At 36.8% G+C, this 16,835-nt stretch overlaps 1 protein-coding gene across 7 annotated transcripts in view; it reads left to right on the forward strand.

Moving 5' to 3' along the window:
- The first annotated feature begins 1,226 nt into the window (after positions 1–1,226).
- The window catches only part of prom1a (prominin 1a), a 111,359-nt gene continuing 95,750 nt past the window's right edge, over positions 1,227–16,835 (forward strand). For all 7 annotated transcript variants that reach the window (XM_052149942.1, XM_052149943.1, XM_052149945.1 and 4 more), the window contains exon 1: positions 1,227–1,745. In XM_052149942.1, the coding sequence (XP_052005902.1) occupies positions 1,514–1,745 (232 nt within the window). In that variant the 5' untranslated portion in view covers positions 1,227–1,513. The remainder of the gene's footprint in view (positions 1,746–16,835) is intronic.

Consider the following 16,835-nt stretch of genomic DNA (forward strand, 5'->3'; position numbering starts at 1 on the left):
AAATGTACATTGTTTAAAAAGAGAGCACATGTACTTTTGTAAAGTAAATTATTGTTTAAATTAGGCCTACAGTAAAAAAACAATAATTGAGCATTCCCTGCATGACCCATCATATTTCATTATATTTGATGGGAATAGTTATGTTTCTTCTTGTTTTTAATATCAGTTATGTACATCGGGTGTTCTGTGTTATATTTATTGTAGTTTAGTTCATGTTTATTGCATAATTTTAATTTCACATGTTGAAAATTCTAAATTCTCTGAAGGTTTTTAGTGTTTGTGTGAGTGACACTGAGCACTGTCTCTAAATGTTTATTGATCATTGCTCCTGGAGCCACTGCTGGTGAACTTCATGTCATCATGTGCCCCTCTGTAATAACTACGTCATTAACAATACATAATAAAGTAAAAAGCAGATTTTTACAGTTTCAGAAGTTTAATATCAAGTGTATGTTTTTTTTTTTTACTGTAAATGTAACATCATTTATTATATTAATTATTATTATTATTTTTACAGTGCCAGTGTGGTCATGTAAATTACAACAGTTTTAAACTGTAAAATGTACAGGTTGTTCTGCAGTTGTTTTCATGTTTTACTGTATTTTTTACATAATTATTCTAGCAAATACAGCTGCCAGTTTTTTTTATTTTTATTTTTTTTTTACTGTGTTTGTTTAGATTCAAAGTAATTTACATTTCTCAGTATCGAAGATTTTGCGATAAATGATTCAGAGTTAACTGACAGAGATTTGAGTTGATTCAACATATGATTTTGAGTTGAGGTGGCAAATACACTTGCTAATTCAACTTAAGCATTGATTTCATGAGAATGGATTAAAACAAGCTCAGATAAATTGACAGCACTCAAAAATTCTAGTAGAATGAGAGAAATCAGTAAAATCATCCACCTTACTCAAAACACGTAGGCCTACATAATGGATATTAGGATTTATGTGGATTGCACTTAATTTATTTGGGTTAAAACATCATCAGGGATAACAGTGAATAAATGTAAAACACGTCAGGATTAGGCTATATCGTCGTTTTTAGGCAACAGAGTGGAGCATTGTGTAAAATGCTACAAAATTTCAGACAGTCTACCAAAACAGAGTTTGAAAGTGGTGTGTACGGAATGTACGAATTGAAAACAGCGGAGTTTAAATCACCGAACTTGCAATCTACGCTGTCGTCAGCACCCGGCAGGCGGAGCACTGGAGACGCGCGAGTCTATTCACGAGGAGGGGATGCGCACGCACAGAGCCTACAGTTACCTACACTTCACTCTCACCGTCCGGGTTACTATCGGAAAGAGGGTGCACCGTGAACCTGCCGGAGCCGCTCAACGCGGGGGACCATTAACATGACCACCATGAACCGTTCGCCGGACATCTGGACTTGAGACCTTCGGTCTATCTTCTTTCTCCAGGGTTCTTGTTCCCGGACTATCCTCTTTTAGATTCCCTCCATTTCCATCATCTGCCCTTCTAGAATTAATTGAACACTAGAACTAATCATGTTGTGGAAAACGGGACTGATCTTTTTGTGCTGGGGCTTGACGTCAGGGGAACTCCAGGACTCACAGTCCGGTTCTCATTCAGTTCCAGCGCAGAGAACTATGGATTTCGGCTTCGTGCCCTCCGAGATTTACGAGACCGTCGCCTATTACGAGCCCGGAGCCATTGGGATTTTATTTAACATGATGCACGCTTTCCTTTTTGTGGTCCAGCCTAACCCGTTTCCTGAAGGTAAGCTCGGTCCGGTGATGCACTTGTGAACTTCTGTGCACCTGCGTCAGGTGTTTTTTTTTTTCTTTCTTGATCACAATAAACAGTGGAAATCTGAGGTGTCCGTCCCACAAAAGTCATCACTGTTGAATTACTCATTTGAATCTGGTTATTTATTTACACTGATGATGATGATGTTGCTGTTTCTACATCTTGAGCAGGTAGGCTTTAAGGTGTGCTGTTTCCATGGTGAGTTTGGCAGGTGTGAGGGGAGATTGGAGGGGTTGAAACAGGGTGGTCTGTCCCATTCCCCACCCCCACTGTGTCCATCATTAATCGGTAAACTTTGAGATTAGGATTTTGTGACCCTTTGAGTCACTCTCCTAATGAGCTAAAACACTAATCTGGAATCCCATATGTTGCTGTGCTTTTATTTTCCAGCCTGCTACAGGTGGACACTGTATCATCAACATTGAAGACACAATGGCAGCCGCCAAACACTTGAAAAGATTATTAATGTGATCATACTCGTTTCATATGATACATAATGCTTTGTCGACCAGTCAGATGTACTCTTCTGCTTTGGAAGGTTGTATAATCATTTGATCTGGTAAATAGTGATGTTTCCCTCTAGCAGTTGGTCGAAATCATCTGTGCTGTCTTGTGAACCCATGAAGCACTGGGGCTGTTTTGTTTTCATTTCTCCCCTTTTCCTTCTTTTTTTTTTTTTTTTTTTTTTTTTTTTTTTTTTGCATTCTCTAATAAAAATAACCACAGCTGTAGCCTTTTGGCGAATTAATTAGAATGATAAAGGCTCTCTGACAGGACTCCAGTATAATCGTTCAGGCAACTGTGTTTGATTTGCATGGAAAGAGACAGCTGTACAGATCACCGAACAACAGTGTCATCATACCTCAGTTTTATCTTGATTAGTTCTCTTTGACTATATATATTTGTTGCCAATACCAATAAACCATATTTCAGACAGGACAAAAAATTCACTGACATATTGCCACTTAGGCCAGTAACCATGCCCAATAACAGGAGTCTATCAACAGCCTTATCAATGGATATTGGATAATGCACAACATTTTTAGTAAATATTATATAAATGTTTAATTTCAGCATGTAGGTGTACATTTCAATTGCCTTAACTAAATTGTATTAGCCGTTGGCCACCCTGCTCTCTTGGTACTACAGTTGATGTCAGAAGTTTACATGCACTTTGAAGTCATTAAAGCTATTTTAAACACTCCACAGATTTAATATTAGCAAACTATAGTTTTGGCAAGTAATTTAGGACATCTACTTTGTGCATGACACAAGTAATTTTTCCAACAATTGTTTACAGACAGATTGTTTCACATTTAATTGACTGTATCACAATTCCAGTGTGTCAGAAGTTTACATACACTAAGTTAACTGTGCCTTTAAGTAGTTTGGAAAATTCCAGAAAATGATGTCAAGCCTTTAGACAATTAGCTTCTGATAGGAGGTGTACTGAATTGGAGGTGTACCTGTGGATGTATATTAAGGCCTACCTTCAAGCTCAGTGCTGTTTTACTTGACATCATGGGACAATCAAAAGAAATCAGCCAAGCCCTCCACATGTCTGGTTCATCCTTGGGAGCAATTTCCAAACACCTGAAGGTACCACGTTCAACTGTACAAACAATAGTACGCAAGTATAAACACTATGGGACCACGCAGCCATCGCTCAAGAAGGAGATGCATTTTGTCTCCTATAGATGAATATAGTTTGGTGTGAAAAGTGCAAATCAATCCTAGAACAACAGCAAAGGACCTTGTGAAGATGCTGGAGGAAACAGGTAGACAAGTATCTATATCCACATTAAAACAAGTCCTATATCAACTTAACATGAAAGGCTGCTCAGCAAGGAAGAAGCTGCTGCTCCAAAACTGCCATAATAAAGCCAGACTACAGTTTGCAAGTGCACATGGGACAAAGATCTTATTTTTGTAGAAATATCCTTTGATCTAATGAAAAAAAAATCTAACTGTTTGGACATAATGACTATCGTTAGGTTTGGAAGAAAAAGGGTGAGACTTGCAAGCCAAAGAACACCATCCCAACCGTGAAGTGTGGCGGTGGCAGCATCATGTTTTTGGGGTGCCTTGCTGCAGGATGGACTGGTGCACTTCACAAAATAGATGGCGTCATATGGAAGGAAATTATGTGGATATATTGAAGCATCATCTCAAGACATCAGACAGGAAGTTAAAGCTCGGTTGCAAATGGGTCTTCCAAATAGACAATGACCCCAAGAATACCCCCAAAGTTGTGGCAAAATGGCTAAAGGACAACAAAGTCAAGGTATTGTTGTGACCATCACAAAGCCCTGGCCTCAATCCGATAGAAAAATTGTGTGAGCAAGGAGGCCTACAAACCAAACTCAGTAACACCAGTTCTGTCTGGAGGAATGGCCCAAAATTCCAGCAACTTGTTGTGAGAAGCTTGTGGAAGGCTACCCAAAATGTTTGACCCAAGTTAAACAATTTAAAGGCAATGATACCAAATACTAACAAATAGTTTGTAAACTTCTGACCCACTGAGAATGTGATGAAAGAAATAAAAGCTTAAATAAATAATTCTCTACTATTATTCTGACATTTCACATTCTTAAAACAGTGATCCTAACTGACCTAAGACAGGGAATGTTTTCTATGATTAAATGTCAGGAATTGTGAAAAACTTTGTTTAAATGTATTTGGCTAAGGTGTATGTAAAGTTCTGACTTCAACTTTAGTATTGGCATTGGCTATTGAAAAATTCATATTGGGCAACTACTAGTTGCCAACCTAGGAAGACATTTCTTAAGGCTTGGGCTACATCCACACTTCTCAGTTTTTCGTTTGAAAACTCAATTTTGAGTTTCCTAACATCATCGCTTTACAAAGTAAGCGATAATGGAGTGCATTTTCGGTGGAGGAACTGTACACGTAGCAAAATCAATGCGTTTTTTAAATGAAAACCTATTATTGTGGATGGGCATCGATTACATTTACCTTTGCACAGCAAATTTTTGTGGTCAAAATATTTCAACAGGAATCCATGCGATTAGGAATTTCAGCTTGATGGAGTTCTATTGGTGAAGGAATGTCCTTATGTGAATTTCACAAAAGTGTTGACCAAGAGGGAGTTGAATGGATTGGCAGGGATGTCTGTGTGGCAGTACTTCGTGCATGGTAGGGCTGCACGGTTATGACAAAAATAGTTGTCGATTACCTCCCTTGATATTGTAATTGCGATTATTTTATTTTTTTACGATAAATAGAATTTACATTAAAATACTTATTTTGTGCTGGACAACCGCATTCCATATTCTTTATGTACTAGACTACATGTCTAAAACAAGCTGAGAACTGTGTTCATAAATTACTTCATTTGCATGAAAAACAAAAGTGTTATTCAAATTATTTATACATTTTACACAAAAATGCAACAATACAAAAATACTAGGTTACCGTTACTGATATGCCGATAGACTGATTTAAATGATTTGTCATTGCATTCTTGCACACAACAGACAAAAAATACATTGTATTTAAAATGTAATTAATTGTGACAGCTGTAATTGTAATCTTGATTATTTTTTCGATTCATTTTGCAACCCTAGTACACTGATACACTGAACATTGTTCATAAATTGACGAGCAAATAATTTAGCAGTGATTTTCTTTTTTAACTTCACCCTCCCAGAGTATAAAGGGCAGTATAAAAAAGATGATGCTTAACAAGTAGTTTTGTGGGTTTCACACTTGCTTCCCGTCCACCCATGCCGCCATTCTATGCCTGCAAAATTTCGACATGCAAAGGTGCAGTAAATGTGACTAAGCCTTTAGCATGCAGTTTAGCTTTTCGTAGTGTTTGCATTAGAACTGACTTAAGAAGACTGGTCACACTACACAACACCACTACTGAGACATCCTCAAATCCTTTAATCCTCATATCTGAATGGACTTTGACAAGGGAAAGTAAGGGCATGGCTGTGTGATAGTAACAAGATTATGAGACTTTCTTCTGACTCGCACAATATTTCAACTCTTACTCTGGAGTAAGGGTATGTACAGTAGCGAAAACTTGTAAATTCTGTTAAGAAAGGATAATATCCCCTGTAACCATGTCTTCCTTCAAAAAAAACATGTCTGTGTGCTGCAGGGCAAATTATTTGTAATATTAATTTGAAAATAATAATAATAATTGAATACATTATTGGGAAAACAACCAAATATCATCTTGACATGGTCAAAGGCATCAGATATTGGCAATCACTCTGACCATCGTCGATACCAGAGATCATCGTCTATCGGCACAACCCTAGTTTCCGTCTTGCACTGTATAAGCAGCATAGTTTTTACTCCTGTACATGCAGTTCAGTCTTAAGAAGCTTTCTCCACAGCAATGTAATTTCCCCACACTTGTGTAAATCCAAGGAAAACATTGCGATTTTATTCTCGTTGTTTCACTTTGTTTCCAGATATTACACATTTGTTGCTGTGTTTGTTTCCTTGTTCCCTGTACCCTGTTCCCTGTAAGAATGTAACTTTTTCTGTTTAAAACCACTTTCTCCTAAACAAATATTAGTAAGCTACTTATAGGTTAATAATTATTATTATTTTTTTTAAGTAAGCTCTGTGTTTCTGTGGTGCTATGAAAATGGCTCTGTTTGTTTTGAGAGACCGCTTAGACCACAAGCAATGGCGTGAGTTGACTATCTCTTTGTTTCGCCAACAGCAGATGGGGGCATAGTCAAAAATCTGTTTTGAAAACAAAGTTCCTTTTTGCAATTCCGTTTGGTGGAGATAGTGTCGTAGAAATTACATACTTAAGCTTTAACTTTCTATCACGACCTGCAGCAGAATTGCCTTGCAATAGTGGGGTTTCCTCTTATGTAAAACTCCGGATTCCCCACCATAGGAGCACATATAGGCAAACATGGGGTGTATAAACGTTACGCTTTTGTGGAAAGCATGAGAAGGCAGATGGGGAATTCGGATCTAAATGCAGTTTAATGCTAAATAAACAAACACAGGAACGAAAGAAAAGGTCCACAATGGGAAAATAAACTAAGGCACAAAACAATACACAGAAATATAACATCTAGGGTAAACGTTGACAAACTTGAGGAATAACCAGGAGCAGGGAACATGAAACGCTAACAGTCAACAACGATTGACAAAGGAAGGAGGAAACAGCGGGGTTTAAATAAACAGACACGATAATGACAAAATAACAATCAGGTGTGGACAATAACACAGTGCTGGCAGTGAGGGCCGGGAATGGTGGGAAATGTAGTTTTACAAGGACAGTGAAACACGGGGCAGACAACAAGGAAAACGTGACATGGAATGTGATCAGTGACGAGTGAAACACAAAACACGGGGCAGACAACAAGGGATCATAATAATAAATGGTTATAGTTTATAGTGTATGTGCTTTTCCTAGGGCTGGGCGATAAAACGATATCGATATATATCACGATAAAGAAAATCCACGATACGGTTTTGAGGAATTTTCAATATTTACTGCATGTCGCTAAAACACAAGCAGTTCGGCTTTCTCAGTCTGCGTTTCCACTGGGGGGACGAAATCCGCTCAAAGGCACTCACAGCACTAGGATAGAGTTTCCTCCGTACCGCTGCCAATCCTACAATCCACCTTGCGAGCATGACGCTCAGCTTTCATAGGAATTAGGGCTGCACAATTAATCGAAATGAAATCGAAACCGCGATATGACCTATTGCGATAATTAATTTGCAAAGGCTGTGATTTAATTAAATAAATAAATAGTCTGCTCCCTTCAAAGTTTATTTGCACTGCTCAGTCCAGTCTATATTAAATTAGCGTATTGTTACAGTGTTTTCAGAGCGGTTCTATACTCCACAACTCCCTCTCATGCTTAGAGTAACAGAAGTGCTCCAAGTTCGGTTCCGTTTGCTTACGTGCGCTAAACGCTTTATTTACACTAAAATGGCGCGTCCTGCGTGAAGCGTTTTTTATTATTATCTGCGGTAGCAGGATCTAACATTTTTATTGAATGATTGCTGAGCAAACAGCATTAACAGTAACACCTGTAGAGTCCTCTTCTCCTGTCATTTGTTTACCTCATGAGAGAGCATGTCACCCTTATTACACTCCCCGCGGAAACAAGTGAAAGCGGAACTAATATTACCAACATTCAAGAAAACATCCCCCACACCATTACACCACCACCAGCAGCCTGCATAGTGGTAACAAGGCATGATGGATCCATGTTCTCATTCTGTTTACGCCAAATTCTGACTCTACCATCTGAATGTCTCAACAGAAATCGAGACTCATCAGACCAGGCAACATTTTTCCAGTCTTCAACTGTCCAATTTTGGTGAGCTCTTGCAAATTGTAGCCTCTTTTTCCTATTTGTAGTGGAGATGAGTGGTACCCGGTGGGGTCTTCTGCTGTTGTAGCCCATCTGCCTCAAATTTGTGCGTGTTGTGGCTTCACAAATGCTTTGCTGCATACCTCGGTTGTAACGAGTGGTTATTTCAGGCAAAGTTGCTCTTCTATCAGCTTGAATCAGTCGGCCCATTCTCCTCTGACCTCTAGCATCAACAAGGCATTTTCACCCACAGGACTGCCGCATACTGGATGTTTTTCCCTTTTCACACCATTCTTTGTAAACCCTAGAAATGGTTGTGCGTGAAAATCCCAGTAACTGAGCAGATTGTGAAATACTCAGACCGGCCCGTCTGGCACCAACAACCATGCCACGCTCAAAATTGCTTAAATCACCTTTCTTTCCCATTCTGACATTCAGTTTGGAGTTCAGGAGATTGTCTTGACCAGGACCACACCCCTAAATGCATTGAAGCAACTGCCATGTGATTGGTTGATTAGATAATTGCATTAATGAGAAATTGAACAGGTGTTCCTAATAATCCTTTAGGTGAGTGTATTTAGGTACTATAATATAATGCATTGCTAAATTAAATATAATAAAATAATGAATACAAATAATTAAATTAAATGTGACAAACTAACCAAAATTTCACTTTAAATTGAATTACACCAATGGGTTATCAGTTCAGCTTCAGTTTGATATTAAGCCTCATTCTTTAGGACTATCTTATATACAGTAAAGAATAGTTTGTATAATCCTACTAGTTTTTAAGGCCTAGAATAAAGAGTAATATTTATATTTTGTGTATACTGAATTATTCAATCAATCAACATTATTTTTGGTAAAATTGGTAATAGATTCCACAGACCCCACTGCTTTGGCCATCTCTGGACCCCCGTGAAGTTTTGTAGAGACCAATTTGACTGTTTAGAATTAATTTTTTCTTCTTTTCTTCCATTAACTTTGAAATAAAAAAAAGAAAGTGCAATGTGTAAATTTATATCGTGGTAAATATCGATATCAAACAATATGAAAAAGATTATCGTGATAACAACTTTGGCCATATCACCAAGCCCTAGCTTTTCACACTGTATTTTGTAAATAAAACTGCATTCTCGTTTACATGATGTTTCAGAATGCTGCTTTCTGCATAAACTCTGGAATAAACCATTTTCTTAAATGCATCTAAATGTGGTAATTGAGATCAAATCCTTCTGAGGAAGATGGCTCAGTAATGGCCTACTAATTAATCCATTTGAAGGGCTCAGGTTTCTGGCTGTCATATTGTCAGGAAAAGTATTAGAAACCATTTGGATAGCTTTGTTCTCAGCCATTGCCCAGGCTTTCTTGACAGCCACCTTTGCTATCACTCTGCTCTTTTAGCCTCTGTTTTCTCATTTTGTTCATCTAAAGCAAATTCCCATATAATTCACTTTTTCTATAAAAATATGCTTACATATTATGTTTTGGAACTTGTAAATAAATATGTTTGGGAAAATGTAAAGCTTACAAATTTCCAATTGACTTAAATCAGTGTCTATCGTTCCCATATTTGAATATGAAATTGCGATTGTTGTTATTGCAATTGTCTTGTCTTACAGATATTTACAACTTGTTGCAACCTGCATTTCCACCTGGAAATGCACATTTAATTGTGAGGTTTGATTTAAATTGTAATTAATTATGATAATTAACTTTATAGTCACACTCCAACAATGTTTTTTTGTGTATTTCAACAGAAAACCAAGATTTTGCAAAGATTTCAATATTTCACATAAAATATTTCAAAATAATTCTCCAAAATTGACCATTGTAATGTGAACACCATTGCACTCTACTTTAGATTATACTGCAGAACCCAAAACCCAAAATACAGGTGCAGGATGACTGACTCAATCCTTCTGAAGGAGACATATATGCAGTAGACTCAGTTGCCAGGGCAACATAACTGTATCCTTGTGAGTGTGTTTGAGTTTCTCCCATTGGCCTACATATGTCTAAATGCTGAAGTGTTCTACGAAGTGTGAATAGCAAATGGTTTCTAAGAGAAATGCAGTGCTTCAATAGATCTTAACAAATCCTTGATTCTTAAAAATGTACACAGGTAAGCTAGGACAATTTTGTCATGCCATGAAATGCTTCAAAAGTGGATGAAAAGCTATGTTGCTTGTAAAGAGATTTCAGGTTGTCATGATGTTGTGTGCATGTGTATTGAAGTTTGGCCAAAGTCCCTTTAAGGCAACTTACTGTCAGTTCACTTGGTGACCATCTTGGTAACCCAAGCAAAAATAGGCATAGTCTGCAATTTTATACATCATTTCTCCAACTGCATCTGTTTGTAATTAGACTTCACTTGGACATACAGATTATAGAACAGTACGTTTGTCAAAGGATGACCATGTCTGCCAAGCGGATGGTTTGTCTGTATGATCCATGCCAGCAGGGTAGCTGAAGGATGGAGTGCTAATGTTCATCACAGATGGTACCCTGAGTAGTATATCTGTGTGCTGCCAGCTTGCTTTGCTCCCCTTTGCTCTTCTCCATCTCTAAAGGCAGCCATGTCACACTAAGTTTGAGAAGAGAATGAGAACTTGAACTTTTCCCTCTTTCTTTACCCTAGTTATCTCACTCTGCTTGGCTTCCATTCTTTTCCCCCCTTCCCTTCACTCAGCAAGCCATGTTATACATATTCATGTCTGAAACTCCACAAAGAATTCTGTTTAAAGCAGTTGCTGTTAGTTGGGAGAGGTGGCACTAAAAAGCTATAGGCAGTCTTTATTTATAATGTATACAAGAAGGAATCACTGATGCTCCATTTGTGATCTGGAACAGGAATATTAAAATAGAATAGAAAAATACAATACATTTATTTTACTCAATACATTTATTTTTGTCATTATCACAAGTTGATCAAAACCTGTATGTTGGTATTTTTTTAGTGGAGCACAAAAGGAGAATAGTGAAAGAATCTACACTTTACACCCTTTTCCATAAAATGACATTCATAGTGACCAAGTGCTGTCACTCTCAAAAAGGATTAAAGAAAAAAAAGCACCATTAAAGTTAATATTAGAGGTCGACTAATATATCGGTTTAACTGAGTAATTGGTGCCGATAGTTGCTTTTTGGAACAATATGAGTTCTGTAAAAATCTATTTCGATTGTTGCAGATAGCTTTGTTTATTCCTCTGTTGCTGGCGGTGGAGGATTCTACTGTTAGAAAATCTTGGTTCTACAGTAAAGAGGCCTATAATGGTGAAATAAAAACAACTGACACTGACACCTCATGGGGATTTGCTAAATCTAAATTTTTTACAGTATTCATCCATATTTTTATCCTCAGTTCAATGCGTATTAGTTGTTTTGATTAGATAATGAAGTTTTCTTAACTGAACGCTCTGTAGTTATACAGGATCTTAACTGTAGAACATTGTAACAGAACCAAGTCTCTGTCCTTTCAAAATAAAAGTCCCCAGTGTGTTTCAGCAGGCTTGTTTATAGTTTAAAGTCCTGCATTATTTTTTTCTGCTTATTAATGGTATTTTGGTTGAAGATTTAACTGCATCTTGGAAAATTCATTTTGGACTTGTGACTTTTCCAAGTCTTTTCAACCATCGGACCAAACGGTTCTGGGCACAGCACGATTAGAAACTGTTCACAATTGTCAATTTGTCAACACAAAGGTAATTTATAGTGCATTTAGTTGTTTCTAGCTTGCCAAGTTTGCATATATTTGGCTGAAGTTAATACAAAATAGTGAATGTTTAGTGTATCTTTATTATTTTAGGATTATGATTTAACTACTGTTTTAGCATAGCCTACATTTATTTTTTTACATGCCTTTTTCGTAAGGAAAGCAAATTACAGGTCATTAAAACAAAAAATATATCGATATATTACCATATACTATTTTCATACAAAACATTATTTTGTCAATAAATATATTTTTTAGCTAGTCTGGGAACTTTTACTTTTCTGCATTTTTGTGTCCATTGGAATACACAAACCCTCATGATGATAAACCTCTTGGATCGGCACGGAACAGTACGGTTTTGCGATGAGAACTGTTCGGTCCGATGGTGAAAAAGCAGCTTATGTCTTTGCCCGTCATAGTAAGGAAAGACTAAGAATTAAAACTATCGGCCGATTAATTGATTATCTGCTTTTATTCTGTAAATTTTAAAACGTTTATTTGGTATTCTGAGTCTTCTGAAGCCTTGTCATAGCTTTGTTTGAGGAACAGACTGAAATTCAAGTTATTTGAGCTTGACAGTTTGACATGCCGCTCCATTCCTCACTCCGCTCCCACTCCACTCACATACTCTGCTATGTATTCCATTTCAAGTGTGCAGTCCATCAATACACAAAAGTGATGCAGGCAGAGATCAATGAGCTGCATCTCATTTCAACCGGCTGGTCATTTCGGTGCGGTTTGGTGGTTCTATCTAAGTCCAAGGTTCAGGCAGTGGAATTTGAAGTATCCAATGTCTTACTGTTGGAGTTTGCATCAGTTTGTGTTCTGAAGACTGAAGTGATGTCTGGCTAGCACCGGCTGCATTTAGTCATCATCACTCAGAGACACATAGCAGTGGAGTCTGACACCAAGCAGGAACAGAGCTGGATCTGGCCGGCTCTGGTAACCTTGAGATATGAATCCCGAGGTTGAGACATGGAAACAAATAAAATAATATTAGCGTAGATGTCATTTAATTTTATGCAGAGTTATAGATCATGATAGATGTTTCTGGTTCTGGCAGACCTGACTAAAGATGATGGATAAATTAGGTGTATGCCTGGCTAAATAGAGTCTTTAGTCTAGACTTAAACTGGATGAGTGTGTCTCCATCCCGAACAGTGTTAGGGAGACCATTACATAGTTTAGAAGCCAAATAGGAAAAGGATTTACCTCCTTTTGTGGATTTTGATATCCTAGGAACTGTTAACAAGCCAGAATTTTGTGATCGTAATGAACGTGATGGAATATAGCATGGTAGAATGTCACTTAAGTACTGTGGAGCTAGACCATTCAAAGCTTTGTATGAAGTTATCAACATTTTTTGATTAATACGAAATTTAACAGCCATTGTAATGACTATAAAATGGGTCTAATATGATCATATTTCTTGGTTCTGGTCAGCAATCTGGCAGCTGCATATTAAACCAATTGAAGTTTATTTACTGAACTTGCTGGACATCCTCCCAGTAATACAATAATCTAGTCTTGAGGTCATGAACGCATTAATTCGTTTTTCGTTATCAGCAGCAGAGAGCATGTGTCGTAACTTAGCAATATTTCTTAGGCGGAAGAATGCTGTTCTACAACCATTGGAAATTTTATTTTCAGTGAATAGATTGGTATCAAATATAGCCCCCAAATTCTTCACTGTAGAAGACGAGGTAAGAGTATATACATCAAAAATCTAATTATATTTTATCTGCTTTTTTTAGAGGTTTTGTGTCCTTAACCTGTTGATACGCAATTTCACCACACTGGTGAGTGACGTCACTCTGCTTACATTTACAATATCATTTACATCCATAAATGTAATTAATGTTAACAAATTAATACATCTTTTCAAAGGTCTAAAGGTTCAACATTGATATCTGATCTCTGTTTCACGATAGCAATGCTCCATAAACAGCTATTTTGTTATATGTGCCAGGAGTACAAATTAAAATATGCAATATTAAAATGGGACTTCATACATTTGTTATGAAATGGCGATCACCAGATTAATCCAGTTCGCCACACTTGGGTCAAATATCCATGTCAAGCGTTCATTGAAAAACATCCAATAGCACTTTTTGTCCATAAAAGTGATACATCTGAAAAATATTGATTTATTCTCCATTGTTTACATGAGATCTCGCCAGAAAGAATTACCCTTCGTCATCGTTCTTCAACAAACTATGCAATCTGAGCAGCATTCATCTTGTAAAACTGTATATGATCTTATATATTAGAGTCCTGTAAACAAAACGAGCATGTCTCCAAAATCTATTTTAAAAAATGAGGCGTTGTTTTATTTATAATAGCCAGGAAGAGCGGTCAAATTGTACTCCACCCAGCGATTTTCAGAAAAAAGCTTAGATCATCTTCAAATTTGAAACGTAACTTCTTTAGACTTGTGGCTTTGAGAACATTGTATTTCTGAGTTGTCTTGGCACTTTTTTATAGTTTTTTTAGATTATAAAATCATGTTCAGCACAAAATATTTCCAATACTATAAACTTCAGCTTCTCTAACTTTAAAAAACAACAACATATATTAATTCATATATTAAGCCTGAAGTGTCTTCTTTCAAAAGATACTACAATTGTGTCCATACTCAAAAGGTTTCAGAAAATACAACCATTTAAGTTCAGGTATGTCATTTTCATGGTTTGTGCTCAAAAAGGGGGTGCGTATCAACAGGTTAAATATTACCTCTGTTTTGTCGGAAATGAGTTGAAGGAAATTTCTGGCCATCCAATCTTTGATTTCATTGATACACTGCTAATTTGGAGAATTATGAATTTTCATTGGTTTAGAAGTATATATAATGTTGGGTATCATCGACAGCAGTGGAAACTTATTCCATGATTCCTGATAATATCTCACAGGGGAAGCATGTATAAGTATAAAAGCATAATTCCCATTTTATTTCTTGTTAATTCAATTTGATCAGTAAGAAATTCATGAAGTCATTGCTATTGTGCTGCGACAGAATATCTGGTTCAGTTGATTCTTTATTCCTAACCAATTTAGCCACAGTATTGAAAAAACTCCTAGGATTTTTGTGGTTATTTTCTATGAGTTTGCTCAAATATGCTGTTTTAGTGCCTGTCGGTAGCTACAGACACCATCCTTCCATGCACCGCGAAATACCTCTAATTTTGTATTCTTCCACTTGCACTCCATTTTCCAAGCTGCTCTCTTGAGATTATGAGTGTGATCATTGTAACATGGTGCAGGGCTTTTTTCTTGAATTTTCTTTGATCAAATGGGGGGCGACACTATCAATAGTGCTAGAGGAGACTGTATTTATATGTTCTGTTATTACTTCAAGTTCTTCTAGACTTTTTGGCTTACTTATTATGTGAGACAATTCTGGAAGATTATTAGTGAAGCTATCTGTAGTGGAGCAACTAAGAGTGGATCTACCTGAATGATATCATGGTGTAAATTGAGTGGCATTAGTTGATCACAGTAAACAAGAGAAAAGGTAATGATCTGAGATTTAGAAGAATTTCTATAATATCGACATCAACTCCATATGACAGAATTAAATCTAGCATATGATTATGGCGATGAGTTGGTCCTGTCACATATTGCCTGACTCCAAGAGTCCGGTGACGCTTAAGCTTATAACAATAACCTGAGGGATTAGATTCAATTAAACTAAGGTATTGATCAGGTTTAAACCAGGTATCAGTCAAACAGAGCGCATCCAAACTATGATCTGTAATTATTTCAGTTACAATTAGGGGTTTGGTAGAAAGAGATCTAATGTTTAGTAGCCTTACCTTTATATGATGTTTATCTTCAAATCTTTTTTTTTTCAATTATTTAGTGAGGGGTTTGTGTTTGGTAGTTTGGAAACATATACAGTTTCTATATGATATCTAGGTGATACATTCTCTATGTGTTGTAGTTTATGTGACCTGTGTGATGTCTCAAGGCAGCTAGCAGATGTTTGGATTAACCAGTCTGCTGCCTGACCTGGGCCTCAGTTAGTCAGATACTGTCATTATTAAGACTATGAGCCAAATTACTAGAGAGGAGAGCATCATCTTCCCTGGAGGGATGGAATCTGTCTCTTTTTAGCAGGTCAGGTTTCCCCAAAAACTCTTCCAACAGTCTATAAATCCTGTTCTATTCTCCATACACTACTCAGACATCCACTATACTATAAACCTTGTCACCACGATGAGCAGGGAAGGGACCAGATAATATTACAGTGTCTGACATAGTTTTTGCAAGTTCACACACACCTCTTTAACATTATCTTTAGTGATCTCTGACTGGCAAAGCCAGACATTGTTAGTGCTGACATGAATAACAATTTTAGAAAATCTTTGTTTAGCATTAGCCAGCACTTGTAAATTTGATCAGATGTCAGGCACTCCTACCCCAGAAATGCATTTAATGATGGTGGCTGGTAGAGGTCGACTGATATAGGATTTTGTTGATACCAATAACTAAGTTGGGAAGACAAGCATATAACTGATTAAACGGCGCTAATTTTTTTAATTGATACTGAATGAAAAAAGAACATTTAAAGTAGGGATGCACCGATACCACATTATCTCTTCCGATAACGAAAATCTCAGTATCGGCCAATACTGATCCGATCCGATACCAGGGTTGTTGTTTTATTTGCATTATCAGTTTAGAATATCTTTACATTATTGTGTGAAACTAATTGGGAGTACTCTTTAATATGTAAAGAAACACAAACCTCTAACTACACATTAAGTCAATATAAATGTTTAGCTTATTAAAAAACAATTTATTAACTAGTATACTGGATAATGTAGCAGCAAAATTAACAGTAATTCCAGTCTTCAAGTCTTCAGTAGAAAATAAACCAGTGTTTTTTAGTCTTTCTTTTTTTTCCAAAAATATTTCAACTTGTATCTGGACTTTAAAGGATTCAGATCTCTTTTTTGTTCAATTTAGTTCTAAGACATCAGTCCACTTTTCATTCACATAGTTATTTTATGGAAC

Source organism: Xyrauchen texanus, chromosome 19 (assembly GCF_025860055.1).
Source record: "Xyrauchen texanus isolate HMW12.3.18 chromosome 19, RBS_HiC_50CHRs, whole genome shotgun sequence".
In the NCBI taxonomy this organism is placed as follows: Eukaryota; Metazoa; Chordata; class Actinopteri; order Cypriniformes; family Catostomidae; genus Xyrauchen; species Xyrauchen texanus.